General features: G+C 43.9%; 1 protein-coding gene across 2 annotated transcripts in view; it reads left to right on the top strand.

The window, feature by feature from the left end:
• LOC147100054 (WD repeat-containing protein 72-like) overlaps window positions 1–20,041 on the top strand; it is a 281,840-nt gene that overhangs the window by 179,861 nt on the left and 81,938 nt on the right. The window contains exons 16-19 of one of the 2 annotated variants that reach the window (XM_085968671.1): window positions 363–448; window positions 3,502–3,596; window positions 3,687–3,876; window positions 10,700–11,414. In XM_085968671.1, coding sequence (XP_085824797.1) covers window positions 363–448; window positions 3,502–3,596; window positions 3,687–3,876; window positions 10,700–10,779 — 451 coding nt within the window. In that variant the 3' untranslated portion in view covers window positions 10,780–11,414. Of the gene's footprint in view, window positions 1–362; window positions 449–3,501; window positions 3,597–3,686; window positions 3,877–10,699; window positions 11,415–20,041 lie in introns of those variants that run through there. The other variant, XM_085968672.1, reaches the window with a different exon arrangement.

Genomic DNA, 20,041 nt, shown 5'->3' with positions numbered 1-20,041 from the left:
GGTCAACCATCACGTCACTCAACGCTAATGAGCGGTAGGATTGGTGAACCGCTAATGAGCAGATTTTTGAACGTTTTTTGTATACTGTCCGAACAATTTTTGTCTGACCAAAAAGTAAATACGCCTATGACACTCCCCTGATCATCAGCTTTCTTTTGATATAACATGTGTAGGTACGCTCTATAACTTTTGAGTGTATAGCGGACAGACAGACATACAGACGGACAGACACCACTATATGTGTATATAGATAGATATAATAAGAAACTGTCTTCATGATGTTATTAGTTCTCAAAATGTGAAATGGTTTAAGTAGCTCTCGCCCCTCTTTTGGTAACTGGCAATGTGTTACTATTCTACAGACCGCAGAAAGCAGACTGTCTGCGAGGTAAAGGAGGGGATGCATCCCAGCCATCAATCCCCGCATTTTCTGGAGAAGTGTTGCAAAGTAAGTGCTGATCCACAGAAAGGAAATAGCAATCGGAACCAACTTTCCAGGAGAAAGATCCTGAAACTTCATTACACTTTAGAGTAAAATGTTAAGTTTGTTGGAATAAGATCTTTGAACCTTTCCAAATATGTTCATCTCTTATTTGCTTATTGAAGTCAAACAATGAAAGAAGCTACCTTTTAACTATGATGTTTCTTTCTGTTTAATAACATTCATCTTTAAAAAGTTAAAATTGTACATTAATAATGAATGCATATTGACCCGGATTTTGCGGTTGTAGTAATGGCGTTCGCTGACATTACTCTGTGAATCTGACAGCAACTTCTGGCGTCCGCACATGCGCAATTAAATGAGAAAATCCAAAAGTTGCTGTCAGTGATTCCCTGCTGCTCCACAGGGCACTCTGTTGAAGTTCCCGCAGACAGCAATCTTTAGAAATCACTGAATTGACGGGAGCTTCCCCTTTTATGCAGTTATATCACTGTTAAAACCCCCGAAAAAGTTAAGCCTTTTGAATGAGCTTCAATTGGGTTTTCAATGGCGTGCTAAGTCATAATTACTGCTGAACAACCTCTCTGGCCCTGAAAAACTAATTTTATATTTGTGGAATGTCATATTTTTCCATTATGATAAAAAATCTCGGTTTTTAATATAATAAAACGTTTTTAATGTTTGTTTATGATATTTCAGCTTTTACCTTAATCCCATGTGTATGTCCCAATCTTTATTTCACTCTCTGTGAAATGTATAAAAAGTGCAGGATAATCAGTGCATTTTACTTTCTGGTTGCTGTCTGAGAGAATTCTTTAATGTGATTGGCTGCTTAGTCTGCTCGATGACATCACTGTTGCTGGATGCTGGAGATCCCCTAGAGTTGGCGCGAGAAACAAACTAATGTCGGGAAAGGTGAAATCGACACCACAGAGACTGCTAGATCTTTGTGGGTAGCTTTCTTCGAGGTCAGTGGTGAGCATCGCCACTGACGGCAAAATTCGGGCCAGAGAGTTTGTATGAAGTTCCTCTCTCTATTCTAACTAAGGCATTAACGTGTTTAGCCATGATCACTACCCAGTGACCCTGCTGCAAAGTGTAGATGTCTGGTGAGGACACTGTCTCGCTCTGATGCTCACTGCTCAAGCTCACGCATGAAGAACAGCCACTTGGGTGAGGTACTGGGCTGCTGCTGGTTACTTTCTGTTGATGAATTTTCTCTCCTTATCTTATTCCTCCTCTCCTGAAGGTGTTCTTCCCTTGTCGGGGGAAGGCTCCACAGGCAATGGACAATCTCTGGTACCTTAGCCAAATGGTCATTCTTTATGTGTAAACCTAGATGGTGAGTATTGGTAAAGTATTTCACTGAGCTGAACTTGATCCTTTGCGCACCTGATACCCAGAGAGAGAGAGAGACATTGGATGTGTCTGGATAATGATCAGAAGTGGGAACCGTGGCTTATTTTACCTCTGTAATCCAGGGCCATGGAGGCCAGTTGTTGCACAAGTACTGCCGCCACGGCTGAGAGCGGCTAATTCGGCACAGATGAGGAATTACATAGAGACATAGAAGATAGGAGCAGGAGTAGGCCATTCGGCCCCTCGAGCCTGTTCCGCCATTTAATGAGATTGTGGCGGTACCACTGGTTGTCCCTTATATTGAGACACATAATTCCCTTTAACTTACCTTTTGGGGCCGTTGCCCTTTTAACTTACCTGTTGGGGCCATTGCCCCTTTAAAGTGCGCCCTAGCACGCTGACGTCACGTCACGTACGACGTGATGTGCGTGCGCCGGCACAGCCCGGCCTAGCGTCTTCGGCCTCAACGGCCAGCCGACAGGAGCGACGCAATCTTCCGCTCCCGCGGCAAGCACCGGCACAGCCCGGCCTTCCGACTTCGGCCTCAATGGCCAGCGACGCAACGACGCGCATCACGTGACGCGGGAAACGCGAACAACGTGATGACGTCACAACACAAACGCGATGACGTCATCACGCTCCCCACAGGACTGCAAACTCAGTCCTCATGGAGCCCCCGCTGGGACAAGACCTACACCACGGTGCTCCTACAGTCAGCCATCTTACCTGCTATCTTACCTGATGTAATTAGCCTGTTCCTGTAAATAAACAACTTATTTATAGTTCGTCGAAGTCAAACTCTCTTATTTAGTGGCGATCTACACGAACCGCGACATGATCATGGTTGATCGTCCAAATTCAGTACCCTGTCCCTGCCTTCTCCCCATACCCCTTGATCCCTTTAGCCTTAAGAAATATATCCAACTCCTTCTTGAATATATTTAATAAGTTGGTCTCAACTGCCTTCTGTGGTAGAGAATTCCACAGGTTCACCACTCTCTGGGCGAAGAAATTCCTCTTCATCTCTGTCCTAAATGGCTTACCCCTTATCCTTAGACTGTGACCCCTGGTTCTGGACTCCCCGCCATCGGGAACATCCTTCCTGCATCTAGTCTGTCTAGTCCTGTTAGAATTTTATAAGTCCTCATTCTTCTAAACTCTAGCGAATATAAGCCCAGTCTCTCTCCATATGTCATTCCTGCCATCCCAGGTATCAGTCTGGTGAATCTTTGCTGCGCTCCCTCCATGGCAAGAACATCCTTCCTCAGATAAGGCGACCAAAACTGCACACAATACTCAAGGTGTGGTCTTACCAAGGCCCTATACAACTGCAGCAAGACATCCTTGCTCCTGTACTCGAATCATCTCACTGTGAAGGCCAACATACCATTTGCCTTCATAACCGCCTGCTGCACCTGCATGCTTACCTTCAGTGACTGGTGCACAGTGACACCCAGGTCATTGAACCTTGGACCTTCTGGTCTGTCTTACTCAGTTATGTGCTCTTATACCAACTGAGCCATTGGGGAGCTATTTTCTGTATTTTTAAAGGAACATTAGCAAAAAGGTTCCATACAAAATAATTGAAAGTGCTGCTATTTGTAATACAACAGCGACTAATATATATGTACCACAGATTATTGTTGTATAATAATTCAAATGATTTCTAAATATTGAAACTTCATTTTCCCCTCCCATAGACCGAACCTTTTCTCTATCCTGGGGCTTAAGCAAAGAGAAGAGCTTTGATACCCTTACAAACTTGATCGCTAGTTGGCAAGTCCAATCAGTGGAGGTAAGCTATTGTAATCTACAGTGCATGCAAATTTGCTGATTATTTTTAGGTATGTATTAATGCACATTTCTGGTCAAACTTTTTTGACAGCTGTTAGAAGCAATACAAGCCATGTTACTAGCAGAAGTTCAGAGGGTTTTGAGAACTTTGAGAAAGAAAACGATCAGCAGTCAACCAGTGATTAGAGCACAGAATGGAAACAGCGAGCCACAGACAGTTCCACGGATTGAACACATAGAGTTACAAGAGACACAGCAAAATACAAGCACAGTCATGCCTAGTAAGTGGAAACATACAAGGTTTGATTTTTTTGGTAATATTTGTAATTCTGTATTGTAAATCTAATTTTTTCCCATTTTAATTTTTAGATAACATTTCTAGATAACTTTTATTTCACCTTTTGATATTCAATTCACTCAGCTTCTCATGGTGTTCGCACAGTTCATTCTTTGGCCAACTTGTGGTGCTTGGGTGGCATTGTATGAAAGGAGGTTGGAGTGTGTGACTGTGTGGGTCATCTATTTTAAATATGTCTCACTACGATTACTATGGTTCATGAAGGGGAAGAGGTTGGAATGACAGAAATCTAATTTGCATGTAGCAGACCAAGGCTGAGTTCTTGTGGTCCTTTTCAATAATCTTTTGTTCTAGTTTCAACACAACACAGAACATCACCTGAAGTGCTAAAACTAAAAAGTTAGCACCTGATCACACCCTCAAAATATATCCTAGTGTTTCACACAATGAATTCCTCTTTTGGTATTCAATGACGTGTTTCAAAGGTAAACTTGGCAGCTATTTACACGACCTAAATCCCACAAGCAGCAATGAGATGAATTGCTACTTATCTGTTGGTGGTATTGGTTGAGGGAGGAATGTTGGCCAAGGGCAGCAGGAGAATCCTTGCTCTTCTTTGAATAGTGCATGAACAGGGAGGTAGGACCTCAGTTTAAAACCTCAACCAAAAGACAGCACCTCCAATAATGCAGCACTTTCTTAGTACTGCACTGGAATGGCAGCCTGCAACTCAAGTCTTGATCTTAGGCTGAATTCCACAACCTCTGACCCAGAAGCAAGACTGCTACCAACCTGAACAAGCTGACATGAGCGATATTATTTTTAATCAACATTAAGACTCTGGATAGAACCAACCTGAAGAAATATTGAGAGGCCATCTCTTGTTGAAGGCTACAGGGACATATCAGCCAGAGTGCATAGGTCCTGCATCTTCATCTCTCCTGCACCAATCTCAGGCATGCAGGAAAGAGACCTTGGGCAGGATTTTCGTTGGGCCGTGGAGGCGGGATTGGAGGCGTGTGGGGGGTTAAAATCTCAAAATCAGGGGGCACAAACCCATCCCGCCCCCAACCCGCCTCCATGCCAGTTTCAAAGGAGGCGATTACCCAACCTGTGCTGGGACCCGCCTCCCCGAGGCGGGAAGGTGATTAGTGCCAATTAACTGCCTGTTAACAGATAGTTAACGGGCAGTTTTTAGCCTAATCCCTATTTTTATTGCTGAAGTGTGGGGTTCCCGATGGCTGCAAACCACGTCAAGTTAGCAAGGTGGGCTGTCGGGCGGAAGGGCTTGGAGGGTTTGAGATGTCCGGTGTTCAGGTGAGTGATGGGTGCATGAGTTCAGACGTAAGTGTGTTTGGTGTGTGTAAAGTGTTTAAAGAAGTTTTACTTACATTTACTTACCTTAACAGCTTTCCTTCCTTCAGGTCTTGGGAGTCCCTCATCTCACTGGCACAGAAAGCAGAATGGCCGCGAGCTGTCAAAAGTTGCAGCATTCAGCTTTCTGTTCTGGAGAGATCTCTAAATCAGCCTGCGAGGAAGGAATTAACTTAGAGTACAGATTGTCAGTGATTGACAGCTTCAAAGAGCTGTGAAACGCTGATATTTCATCTGTCAAAAGCTTTTGACAGTTGAAATGTCAATCTGTGATGTCATCTGTTGCCGGGTGGCCCTTAATTGGCCTGCTGAGCCCGCTGGGCGGGGTCAACAAGGTCAATCAAGTGAAAATCGCGTGGGTTGGCCACAACTCGATGGAGGCGGGAGTACAACCCCAAAAGTTATAGTCCCGCCTCTTACACGCCTCCTCAATGAAAATCCAGGCCTTAGATCCATATGTCATAATCCAGGTGAACCTGACTCTTGACATATGGAAGAAGTAATCAATAGTGCCATTAAGTGACTCCTGCTCACCATTAAGCTCACTAATGCTCAGTTCAGGTCCTGTCAGAGCCATTTGGATCCTAACCCTATCACAGTCTTGATCCAGATATGGACAGAAAAGCTGACGGCATTTAACCAAGTATGGCACGAAGGAATCTGAGAAAATGTGGTGGCTTGAGTTAATCCTGGCATCAGGGTCATGCTCATCAGAGGATTATTATCGCAGTCCCAGGACATCCCTGGCAGAGTTCCTAAGGGCAGTGCCCTCGGTCCAACCATCTTCAGCTGCTTGATCAATGACTTTCCCACTGTCATAATGGCAGGAGTTTGGGCCATTACATGATAGGATTCCACATTCAGTTTGAAGGTGAGAAACGAGGGTCTGAAACTAGAGTATTAAACTTAAATAAAGGCAATTTCAAACGTATGAGGAGAGAGTTGGCTAAAATGGACTGGGAAAATAGATTAGAAGTTAAGATGGTAGAAAAGCAGTGGCAAACATTTAAAGAGATATTTCATGACTCTCAGCAAAGATATATTTCAGAGAGAAAGATTGACTTGAAGAGAAGGATGAAGCAAACATGGCTAACCAAGGAAGTTAAAGATTGTATCAAATTGAAAGAAAAGGTATACAATGTTGCAAAGATTAGTGGTAGGCCAGAAGATTGGGAAAATTTTAGAAACCAGCAAAGGATGACTAAAACAACAATAAAGAGGGAGAAAATAGCTTATGAGAGTAAACTAGCAAGAAATATAAAAACAGACAGTAAGAGCGTCTACAAGTATGTAAAAAGTAAGAGAGTAGCTAAAGTAAATGTTGGTCCCTTAGAGGACGAGACTGGGGAAATAATAATGGGAAACAAGGAAATGGCAGAGGCATTGAACAAATATTTTGTATCTGTCTTCACAGTAGAGGACACTAAAAACATCCCAGTAATAGTAGAAAATCAAGGGCAAAAGGGAGGGACGAACTTAAAACAATCACTATTACTAGAGAAAAAGTATGAGGCAAACTTATGGGCCTAAAGGCTGACAAGTCCCCTGGACCTGATGGCCTGTATCCTAGGGTCTTAAAAGAACTGGCTACAGAGATAGTGGATGCATTGATTGTAATCTTCAAAATTTCCTTGACTCTGGAAAAGTCCCAACGGATTGGAAAACCGCAAATGTAACGCCCTTATTCAAGAAAGGAGGGGTACAGAAAGTAGGGAACTATAGGTCAGTTAGCCTAACATCTGCCATTGGCAAAATGCTTGAATCCATTATTAAGGAAGTAGTTGCAGGGCATTTAGAAAATCAAAATGCAATCAAACAGAGTCAGCATGGTTTTATGAAAGGGAAATCGTTTTTGACAAATTTATTAGAGTTCTTTGAGGAGGTGACGAGCAGGGTGGATAAAGGGGAACCAGTTGATGTAGTGTACTTGGATTTCCAAAAGGCATTTGACAAGATGCCACATAAAAGGTTACTGCATAAGATAAGAGCTCATGGTGTTGGGGATAATATATTAGCATGGATAGAGGATTGGCTAATGAACAGAAAACAGAGTGGGGATAAATGAAATATTTTCAGGATGGCAATCTGTAACTAGTGGGGTGCCACAGGGATCAGTACTGGGGCCTCAACTATTTTCAATCTATATTAATGACTAGGATGAAGGGACCGAGTGTACTGTTGCCAAATTTGCTGATGATACAAAGGTAGGTGGGAAAGCAAGTTGTGAAGAGGACATAAAGGCCGCGATTTTATGCTCAGAGGTGGCTTGGGAGCGGGCTAGCTGCCTTCCTGGTTCCAGTCCCGCCCCCAACTACATAGAAACATAGAAGATAGGAGCAGGAGTAGGCCATTCGGCCCCTCGAGCCTGCTCCGCCATTCAATGCAATCATGGCTGATCATCCAAATTCAGTACCCGGTCCCTGTTTTCTTCCCATATCCCTTGATCCCTTTAGCCGTAAGAAATATATCTAACTCCGGTGTCAGAGAACGTCATTTGCTGATGCGTCATCTGCCGGTTTTCTTAAAGGGACCATGCACAATTTTTTTTGATAGTTGATTTTTCAGTGTTTGACAGCATTGAGGTGCTGCAAACACTGGCGATCACTGTTCACAGGTGAGCTCTTGCACCCAGGCTCTCCAGTGACTCCTTCCTTAGGCTAGAACAGATGGCAGCTTCAGGTGAGGTTACAGAAGCAATCTGTCAATGGTGAGAGAGGTTCTCCTAATGAGGTGGAACTACACATACAATTCAAAACTTGTTATCTACAGAAAAGTCTAGATGCATTAAAAATGAATTTCCCAACATTTTCTTACCTCTAAAACTCACCAGTGCACCATTGGATCCTTCACACCACTTCTGCAGCTGTCATCAATGCATAAACATTACAACAGACTCACAACACGCCACACTTACCTTGACCGCTGTCAATCTTTGTGATTTTGCCGGATGTACCGCCTCCAAACCCACCCCCTGAGCGCCGGCAAAATTCCGGCCAAAGAGTCTGCAAAGGGAAATAGATAGGGTAAGTGAGTGGGCAGTAATTTGGCAGGTGGAGCCTAATGTGGGAAAATGTGAAGTTATCCACTTTGGTAGGAAGAATTTCGTTTATGGGATGTGGGCATCGCTGGCAAGGCCAGCATTTATTGCCCATCCCTAATTGCTCTTGAGAAGGTGGTGGTAGGCCGCTGCCTTTAACCACTGCAGTCCGTGTGGTGAAGGTACTCCCACAGTGCTGTTAGGTAGGGAGTTCCAGGATTTTGACCCAGCGACGATGAAGGATTGGCGATACACTTCCAAGTCAGGATGGTGTGTGACTTGGAGGGGAACTTGGAGGTGGTGGTGTTCCCATGCGCCTGCTGCCCTTGTCCTTCTAGGTGGAAGAGGTCGCGGGTTTGAGAGGTGCTGCCGAAGAAGCCTTGGCGAGTTGCTGCAGTGCATCTTGTAGATGGTACACACTGCAGCCACGGTGCGCCGGTGGTGGAGGGAGTGAATGTTTAAGGTGGAGGATGGGGTGAGGGCGGTACAGAGGGATTTGGGTGTCCTCGTACATGAAACACAAAAAGTTAACATGCAGGTGCAGCAAGTAATTAGGAAGACAAATGGAATGTTGGCCTTTATTTCAAGGGGGATAGAGTATAAAAGTAGGGAAGTCTTGCTACAACTGTACTGGGTGCTGGTGAGACCACACCTAGAGTACTGCATACAGTTTTGGTCACCTTATTTAAGGAGGGATATACTTGCATTGGAGACAGTTCAGAGAAGGTTCACTAGGTTGATTCCTGAGATGGAAGGGTTGTCTCATGAGGAAAGGTTGAGCAGGTTGGGCCTATACTCATTGGAGTTTAGAAGAATCAGAGGTGATCTTATTGAAACATATAAGATTCTGAGGGGGCTGGACAGGGTAGATGCTGAGAGAAAGTTTCCCCTTGTGGGGGAATCTAGAACAAGGGGGCATAGTCTCAGAATAAGGGGTCGCCCATTTTAAGACGGAGATGAGGAGGAATTTCTTCTCTGAGGGTCGTGAATCTTTGGAATTCTTTACCCCAGAGAGCTGTGGAAGCTGAGTCATTGAATATATTCAAGGCTGAGATAGATTTGTGAGCAATAGGTGAGTCGAGGGTTATGGGGAATAGGCAGGAAAGTGGAGTTGAGGCCAAAATCGGATCAGCCATGATCTCATTAAATGTCGGAGCAGGCTCGAGGGGCCGAATGGCCTGCTCCTGCTCCTATTTTTTTATGTTCTTATGTTCTCATCAGAGGACTATTATCGCAGTCCCAGGATATCCCTGGCAGAGTTCCTAAGGGCAGTGTCCTCAGTCCAACTATCTTCAGCTGCTTAATCAATGACTTTCCTACTGTCATAATGGCAGGAGTTGGGCTGTTTGACGATTCCACAGTGTACAGCTCAATTCATAACGCCTCTGAGCATGGAGTAGCCCATGCCCAGCCAACAGCAAATAATTCCTTAATATGGAAACATCGTTCAGTCTGTGGACAGTCTCCAGCAAAAAGAATTGAGACTGGTCTGTGATTGGTTCATGTGTGCAGGGTGGGTCCAGGGGAGGATCATTCAGTACTTTGGAGGCTTCTGTAAGCGAAAGTTCTTAAAGGAAGACTATCCTTGTGATTATCCCCTATTTGGTGAAGGATCTGTTCTTAAGTACTCTGAGGATAAACTGCAGTCATGTCACGTGCTTCAGAATTTGGTCCCCATAAAATTACAATGAAGTGCTAGCGGGTTTAAAAGCTAAAATTAAGCAACACACAGATAGTTTGTTCATAGTTTAGAGTAGCTACTAACGGAGATGCTGATGGTGGTCTGTTGATCTGCACCTTCCATAGGTGGAGATGGAAGGTGTCTGTTCACTGAGCAGTTCAGTTGCTCGCTGGCTGTAGGACGAAAAAAACTGATGAGTGTTATCCAGCTGACTGCAATCAGAGTTCTGCACCATAAAGATGTCATCTTAAAATGAAGGCAATGATTTATGGCTTGTGTGGATTGGTTTTCTGGGTTCGATTAAGCTTTTATTAGGATATTAAGAAACTCAGTTGGATAAACAGCTGGGACAAGTTACGTTGACAATGAACATAAAAGTTTTACACTCCAGAGTGAGAGAATTTATATTGTGAAGTTTACAAGAGAAGCCATTGTTGTAGCTAATAAATGTAGTAATTGGGTTAACAGTGTGCATGTAAAAAGAAACTGTAATTACATGGTGTTATATGTGAATCAATAGAGTCTATATCAAAAGAATAGCAATGGGAGTAATTTAAACTCTTTGTTCATAATCCTTTGGGTGTCTGAGAATCTAGAGATTAATCCTACTAAAAGAAGTAAAATATTGAGGCTTCTATTTCAGGTTCATAACACTTCAGCAGGGCTTGGGTGTTTGGGGATTGTGTTAATGCTGCTGTATCCCTTTCCAAACAGACCTGCTCATCAAATCCACAACATTTAAAATCAACCAAGCAAGGTATTTTCTGATGGACCTGTTAAAAAGATCAGTCTAAGAACAGAGCTCTCTGGTCGGCTGAGTTTGAATGTGTGAAACCGACGAGAGTGACAGTTTCGGACGGGATGGTGCAGCATTCATATCTGGAGTTCAAATTAATTTGCTGCGACGTGAAGCAAGTTTCCGCTTCCCAAATTAGCGAAATATACAACCAAAGGATGTCTACACACTGTCTCCTATCAATATAACCATATATAGATATAGATATATTTTTATGTGTGTGTGTGTGCATATATAAAAATGATCAAAACCTAATAGCAACTGAAACTTTTATCAGAAGCAGTTAGCTTCAGTACAGCACCAACCTCCAAAAGAATTTGGCTAGTTAGATTGGACTGGGCTGTCGGCATGCTTTAACCATAGTTCTGATTTCTTGTAAAATGACAAATAAATCTATTCTTGAGCAATCCTAGACCCGAAGTGGGAGAAATAATGAAACCAAGCATGTTTTCATTTTTTTTTAATTTAGATTTTTGGTGATTTCTTTGCTCATCAAAGTGAAGAGTGTCAGTGTTGGGGAATGGAATACTTCTCTTTTGGCATCCAATGTCAGTATTCAGCAGTCACAGATCAGGTACAGCACAACCAGCTGTAGAGTACAGCTCCCTATGCTCTGCCCCAACAATGTACCTTAACCTCAACCTCATTAAAACACCCCCTACTGCATTACTTGTGTCATTTTCACTTCAGACACCAGCCATCCTTACGACCTTCCTGAGTGAGATTGCCAATTAGAGATGGATTATGGGCAGTTTTGTGCTGTGGGCTTACATCCACGAGCAACTGGGCTGAAACTGCCCAAACTCCCTTCGCTGGAGACCCTTACATGCAGTAAAGAAACAAGACTTTCATCCCATTAGTCTGGGTTGGACTTGAGCCCAAGTCGCAGAGGTGAAGGGACAGTGTGCTAAACCACTGTGCCATCTAATCCCTCATTCTGTTCTATTAACCAGCACAATAAATTCAGGCCTGGCTTTGAATTGAGCATTGTGGGGTTTCGTGAGTAGACCAAATGGCAATCCCTAATTGAGCAGGTTCACTGGTCCCTAGTAACCATTGTTCTGGCTATGACAGTTGTCAGGTCAAAATTTCTAGAGAAAATAAAATTCAGTTTTATTAAACTCTCTGTTCAAAGATTGAAGCAAATGTCATTACGAGACCAAGTTAAATATATTTGAGGAAAAATTACTTGTTAAACTGTTCCATTTGCTCAGCTCATAAATGCACTTCCCTGTTTGGAACTAAGCCATACAGACCAGAAAGGTTTGCTTCCAGTCTCTGCTCATCCAGGGTGGCATTTGAGCTATTTGGAAATGAAAATTGGGTAGGTTCTATAATGAGCGGGTGATCCATTCTGCCAGTTTACCACTCAAGCAGTGAAGGTAAAGCTTATTCCCAGTACCTCTGGGCTCGTAATGGGAGTAAAAACAATAGTAGCCTTCCCACTATTGATCACTACCTGGCAGCGTTGCTTTTACTGGTGAAAATGAGGACAAAAATAATCATTAACAAAATTGCTGTATTTTTCAACAAAGAATTAATATTAGGACTTACTGTCGTAAGAAGAAATGTGACTAAAATTCAAAATGAAGAGGCAAAACTAAATTTAAAATGATTTCTAGGGCTCAAGCAATACACTGAGGACTTCTCCTGGAAAGCCTACGCTTGTGGCCATCAGGTGAGGACAGTATCTGACTCAGCTGATAGGCTCCACAAGTTTGAACAGCCAGTCAACAGTTCTTGTTTAAGCGCACACCTGATCTGCAGTTCAAGAGCCCGTGGAAACATACTTCAGCAAGAATCAGAGGGGCCACTTTTCGAGCCCATTACACCCTGTGTGCGCCAGTTTGTAGGGTGTAACAGACCAGAAAAGGGACAGAGATCCATAATGCCGAGTTGTCCCCTCTTCCTTTGCACCTGATGTCCCAGTGGGCCAGAGAATAGACACAGATGGGAGCTGCATTATAATATATTGATTGATATGGAGGTGGCATAATTATGCCTTCCACATCATTTTCCAGCCATAACGTTGGATCCATGTTGGTTCTTACTGACGCATATAAATTGGCTGTTCAGCATTTGTAGTTGCACCTTTACCTAAACAGTTGGTTCAACGGGCAGCTAGCAAGCTGCAGGTGATAATTATATCATGTTTCAGCAAGTGTCGATAAGTGATTGTCTGCATTTCTTCAAGTTCTGCTGAACCTTATAGGTGAAGCAGCCTCACAGGGCCACTTTGTGGTTACACTTTGCTTTGATCCTACACCTTCACAGAATGGGGTCACTCTGATAATCTCTCTGTTTATGTGTTACTTGGAAGAAGAGGATGAGAAGAAATGCAATAATGCCAGAGATGCAGGGCTACATTGCCAAGGATGGCTCTTTTACTCTCTTTGTATCTATCAGATGCAGCGTTATTATCAGGTCTTGACCAAGGTGCAATGCTCCTGAAAGCTGAGGCTCATGGTGATGGAGTTGCTCCATGTGCTTCAGGCTGATTTCCAGCCTCAGTCCAGGGCAAGCATGACATTGCCAGTGGTTGTGAAGGTCACTGCAGCTTATTCACACCTAGCTCTTTGTATCGTGGTGGTGGAGGGCGGGGGCGGGGGGCGGCGGGCAATGACATCAACATCATCAGCTAGTCTTCAGCTAACTATTGATTTGCCCCTCTCTGCCCTTGCCTCAGCTCATCCGCTGCTGAAACCCTCATCCATGCCTTTGTTACCTCTAGCCTTGAATATTCCAACGCGCTCCTGGCTGGCCTCCCACATTCCACCCTACGTAAACTTGAGGTCATCCAAAACTCGGCTGCTCGTGTCCTAACTTGCACCAAGACCCATTCACCCATCGCCCCTGTGCTCGCTGACCTACATTGGCTCCCGATTAAGCAGCGCCTCGATTTCAAAATTCTCATCCTTGTTTTCAAATCCCTCCATGGCCTCGCCCCTCCCTATCTTAGTAATCTCCTTCAGCTCCACAACTCCCCGAGATATCTGCGCTCCTCTAATTCTGCTCTCTTGAGCATCCCTGATTATAATTGCTCAACCTTTGGTGGCCGTGCCTTCTGATGCCTAGGCCCTAAGCTCTGGAATTCCCTGCCTAAACATCTCCACCTCTCTGCCTCTCTACCTCTCTACCTCTCTCTCCTCCTTTAAGATGCTCCTTAAAACCTACCTCTTTGACCAAGCTTTTGGTCACCTGCCCTAATTTCTCCTTATGTGGCTTGATGTCAAATTTATTTTTTTCTTTTAATACTCCTGTGAAGCGCCTTGGGACGTTTTACTATGTTAAAGGCGCTATATAAATACAAGTTGTTGTTGTTGTTTGCACCAACAAGCCACTAAATTGCATGGGTCTGCTGTTAAATACATGCTGCATGTCAGTGAGTGTGTGACTGAATAGAAAGAAGACTATAGGAAACTAACCCCGAGCCTCCTATTTTCCCCCCCCCCACCTTTCCCTTTTATTTGGAGCGCCTGCTCTTGAAACGTAGAGACAGGGAGCACCTTGGCTGGTCCTCCTCCCATCCCGACCTCTCCCTCTTGTTATGTGCTCCCTTCCCCTACAAGAGCAGAGGCATACATTGAGTAGTTGGATTGGTGGCATCCCATGCACTGAAACCCAGGTATCGGGATTCTGTCCATTGGTATTAGAAAGACAGAAGCATCCCAAGTGATCTACAATAAAGGAGTTGGTAGGGGGTTCTACCTTTCGGGTTCCTACTGAAGAAGGTTTTGCTGAGACGTGTACCGTGCAGCCTAATGGGGACCCATAAGAACTAAATAAATAGTGTACGACCAGTCAGTTTCTTGTTTTTTGTGTGGTATTGGTCGAGGGAGGAGAGGTGGCTCGAACACTGGGCTCTCTACTGCCCTACAAATAGAGCCATGAGTTCTTTAACATCCTTCAGAACCACTGAAACAAGATTTGGCTTTCATGTCTCAAACAAACTACACCACCTCCAACAATGCAATACTCCCTCAGTACTGCACTGCAATGTCAGACGAGATTATGAGCTCAAACTCACAATCTCCTGGCCCAGAGGCGAGAGTCCTGCCAACTGAGCCAGTCTAACATATTATTTTATTTTGCGGGCAGGCTTAATGTTTTATTGCACTGAATTGTTTCACTCTGGTTTCTCCCCAGTTGCGTTGTTGAATTAAGCATTATTGTATATTTTGGTCACAGTGGGTCTTTTCCCAAGGTAATTGTTTATTAAGAAATTTTTTTTTTCCCAAATCTCTCAGGATTTTTGATTCATTTCAGATCATAATATTTTCTCACGACCAGGTAAATAAAAGTTTAAAAATCAATCTACTTGCTGCTGAAACATGGTGTGGATAACTGTGCAGTTAATGAAATAAGTGTTTGATGCCCAAATCGCAAATGCTTCCTGAATTGTGCCGTTAACATCAGGAAATGTGAGGGAGTGTTTTTTTTTATAATCAGTAAGAGTGGTTCAAATCCCAAATCCATTTATACACATGGAGCTTTAGTTATTTTTAGGAGTGATACATCAAAGTAGGTTCGTTATTTTTAAAAAAATGTTCCATGGTTTAATTGTATTGCAGCTGTCAATTTTGCTAGCATGGAATTGGCAAGAACAGGCTTTGTTTCAGTGATTCTGTTGGAGTAGGTGTACACACTGACAGCGTAGTGCCACTTAATTTAACATCAGAGTGTTTTGTTAGTGGTCACCGTGGTGGGGAGGCAGCTGGTACCAAGGATCTGTTCTAACTTGGCTAGGGAGGCGATTGGGTTGGATTTGCACTTTTTTAATTAAAGCAAATGATTGCTGCTCCTAACGAGTGACATTCGCGGGTTAGGAGGAACGGTAATGTTACAGGACTAGTAATCCAGAAGCCTGGACTAATGATCCGGAGACACGAGTTCAAACCCCACCACGGCAGCTGGGGAATTTAAACTCAGTTAATGAAATAAATCTGGAATAAAAAGCTAGTATTAGTAATGGTGATCATGAAACTACCAGATTGTCATAAAAACCCATCCTTTAGGGAAGGAAATCTGCTGTCCTTACCCGGTCTGGCCTATATGTGACTCCAGACCCACAGCAATGTGGTTGACTCTTACCTGCCCTCTGAAATGGCCGAGCGAGCCACTCGGTTGTTAAGAAGGTGTCTGATACTGCCCGTTTTGCGCCACTGTCCGAGACGAATTTCTAGCCCCCAAGGGGTCCAGGATATATATAAAAGTGTTCCGGAAGTTGTGAAGTAAAGCTTTCTTTAAGATTGTGCAGTGCTATCTGTTGCTTCAATACTATACATACCTGTGCTTTTATTTACCATTTACTCAAAAAAGGTTATATTGCGACAAGCAGGAGTTGTACTGACGCGATCGACATGGAGAAGGCCTATTCCGAAATGGTGTGGTGATGCGTGCAGCCTTTAGATTTAATATTTCAATTAAAGATGTTCTTTACAGTAATGCCAACTATTCTGAAGCAAAGGAAGAGCATTTCTAATAGACTTTTCAAGTGTCTTAGTTATTTCAAATCTTTGGTCTACATGTTTAGTAGGAAAACCCTAATGCAACAGCAATCAGATTTTGTCTGTATTCTTAAAAGAAAATCAAATTTTGCAGGCGCCACTTCAGCCTTCTTCATAGCTTTGCAAAGGATAAAGTTCCAACAGGCTGCACCCAAGAAACCATCAGAGTGCAGGAAGGCTCTTGAGTATTAAGTTCAGGCAGCCTGTGAATTCAGTTATATTTCTTCGAGAAATTTAGATCATATTTGGACTGACCGTTCTGATAATTGCTTTTTGACTAGAATATTCTAGCCAAACATAATATATTGTTCTTGCGCCAATCCTTAAGGTGTCTGGGACATGTCTAAAACCAGAATGGGGTAGGTTCAGGCTGCAAGTACTCTGCAGCTACTGGCAGACCTGAGTTATACTGCTGACTGCATCTTGCACTGAACGTAGTGACAAAGAAACTCTGTGTATGTGTGCTTGTAGGCATCCACAGAGTCTTGTGCCCCAGGAAGTTACTTTTTAATGTTGGGAGCGATGGCTAGATATGTGATAGACCAGTGTGGCAAGGGTTAATCAGGACAGCAGCATTAATCCTGTAGCTGGCTTGATTTATGAGGAAATCTGCCAATTCAGCATAGGAATGCTTTGTTTTATATAAGTGTAAATTTTTACTTTTATTTGATATTATGATTCTTAAGCCACAATGTCTTAAACAATTTAATTAGATCATCCCATAGCCATTGGACTCTAGGGGAATTAAGGGATATGGAGATCGGGCGGGAAAGTGGAGTTGAGGCCGATGATCAGCCATGATCTTATTGAATGGCGGAGCAGGCTCGAGGGGCCGTATGGCCGACTCCTGCTCTTATTTCTTAACTTCCCATGTTCTTATCTAAACTCAAGAGAATACAAGCCACATTTATGCAACCTGTTCTCATAATTTAACACTTTAAACTCTGGTTTCATTCTGGTGATTTTCAGTGGTACCCCCTCTCCCCCAAGGCGAACATATCTGTACCCGGGGCTTAGAGGCTAAAATTACGTTGCATAAACGTGGCTTGTATTCCCTTGAGTCTAGAAGGCTGAGGGCTGATCTAATTGAGTTGTTTCAAATGTTAAAAGAATTCGATAGGGTAGTTACAGAAAACTATTTCCTCCAGTGGGGGAATAAAAACAAGGGACATGATCTTAAAATTAGAGCTTGGCCATTCAGGAACAACATTGGGAAGCACTTTTTCCACACAATCAGTGGTGGGTCGGGTGGGAAAGTTTTTTTTCCTCAGCGGGTTGGGACCCCGCTGTGAACCCACCACCACGCGCCTTTCCCCGATGTCGGGTCTGTCAGCGTTGAGCAGACCCGACACGCAATGGCGGGGGACCCAATTCAGCTAATTATGACCTTGTTTAGAGATCATTAAGAATACATTTGACCTCACCTTGTGATTTTACGTGCTTGCCCACAGGGTCCTCGCTGTTTGGGGATCACGTCTGTTAAGCTGAGGCGGGAGTTCAGTGGCCATTGAATCAGCTGTTGAGTTGACAGCTTCAGATGTGCAGTAAAAGCTTCCACTTTACAGAGATATCTTCCCTCAGCCACAAGCTCTTCCTCACTGCATTTCCACAACAGATTCACCATGCTGCAACCCTTTACACAAATTATCCATCCACCCAGTCTGACCTCATTACCTCTCTCACCATTGACAGATCGCTTCTGTCATCTCTACTTCACCTGCCATCTATTCCATCAGCATGGGTGCCCTTTATACTCTCTCACCTTGTTCCTCAGAATCCCACCATGATCAGCACCAGGCACACCAGCAGCACCAACAACAACATCAACCTTCTCTGCAACCAACTGATGCTGCACAGGAAACAGGGCATCAGCACCCGACCACATTGTTGCCCAGGAGGCCAGGGATGGCCTCACCATGGCCAGATTTACTTCACTTGATGCTGTACACCCTGGCTGGCATATGATGCGCCAGGTTGGCACCACCCCACACCAACACCATAAAGCATCCCTACAATGCCCAAGCCATTCCTTTCACACTCATCACAATTGTCGGGGTACTGTTATGTCTCACCATTCACTGCAACTCACTAAGACTCTTATAAAGGTGCACACAAATCTGCCCAAGAATGCAAAGTGTTCAAAATAAAGGTTTCAATATTTGACACCACATCAACAGAAACTTTACATGAACATTGTTTAAAACACCCAAGTTCCCTTGTGTGTTGTTTGTTGGTATGATTGCACTAGGATGAGGGTGAGTGTGAGGGGTGGCTAGTGAGATGGGGAAGTGATAATGTAGATAGAGTGGGATGGGTGGAGGTGCAAGGTAAGTTGGTGTGAGTAAGGATGTGGAGGAGTAGGGTAGGGAAGGCAGAGTGATGGGGATGTAATGAGAGGCACAGCAGGATGAGGTTGGAATGTGGCTTTGTACTAACATTTCGTGGTCTTCTGAGATCATTGAAATGTTTGCGGCACTGCACCCAGGTTCTCCTGACAACATCCCTGCTTGTGCCCTCCAGTGCAATCTGCACCCAGGCTGTTTTGATCTCCTGGGGAGGTCTCTTCTGCCCATGGGAAGACAAGAGGACCTCCCTGCATGCTGTGACTCCCTCCATAAGCATATGGAGGGAGTCATGGGAGAGCCTAGGTGAAGCTGTGCACCTCTGTGCAGTCATTGTCAGTGTTTGCAGCACCTCAATGCTGCAGAACACTGACAGAACAACTGTCAAAATCAAATTGGCCATGGTCCCTTTAAGGAAACCGGCTGATGATGCGTCATCAAATGACGTCACCAGACCCGCTTCCTCTAATTGGCCGGGAAACGCGCTGGGCGGGCTTAACCAACCCTACTAAGGTAAATTCATTTCAGACGGTGGGATGGATCCAGCAGCGGGGTCGGGTCCTGCCACAGACCCGCCGAGGTCAGCAAAGTCGCGGCCAGAGGGTCGTAGAAATTTGGATCTCTCCCCCAAAAGGCTGTGAATGCTTGGACAATTGGAGCTTTCAAGACTGAGGTAGATAGATTTTTGTTAGATAAGGGTATCAAGGGATATAGAGCAAAGGTGGGAAAATGGTGTTGAGATGCAGATCAGCCATGATCTAATTGAATGGAGGAGCAGCCCTGAGGGGCTGACTGGTCTACTCCTGTTCCTTACGTTCCTAGCGTGTGGTAGGGGGTTATGAAAAGCAAACTGGCGAGGTCCCAGTCAGCATTATTAAAATACAGTTATGGTACTTGTAAGCTATGGGCTGCTCTGCGATGTATTTTTTGGCATACACTGTTTCTGGGAATCTATCCTCCAGGCTACCTTTGGCACTTTAATTTTGCTTTACACAAAACAGCATTTTCTGTAAAAATTTGCATCAGAATTTATAATTGTTTGCAATTTCTGAATTCATCGAATTGATGACTAGAATAGGATTTTGTACAAATGTTGTTGGAAGTGGCTTGTTGTATTCATGATAGGCATGGCAACATTCCAGTTGTATTATTAAGTTGCTTTCAATTGATTTCAAACCTCATGCTTATTAACTATTTGATTAAAAAGCATTTAGTTTTTAGCACCCATTAGATTGGAGTGGCAGCAGACAAATGTATAGATGTTTTAAGCGAATCCTTTTTAACCGTGCTCATTGAGATCTGACATATTTGTTGCTTCGATTTTGCTTGCCCCAGTGGGCAGGTCCAGCTGAAGCCTGTTCACCTTGACAAGCGGCTGTTTGCATATTGAAGGATCTACCGTAATTAATTA

Source organism: Somniosus microcephalus, chromosome 27, assembly GCF_052327205.1.
Source record: "Somniosus microcephalus isolate GS21.2 chromosome 27, FLI_Smic_1.0, whole genome shotgun sequence".
NCBI lineage: Eukaryota > Metazoa > Chordata > Chondrichthyes > Squaliformes > Somniosidae > Somniosus > Somniosus microcephalus.
This window is presented reverse-complemented; position numbering and strand designations above follow the sequence as displayed.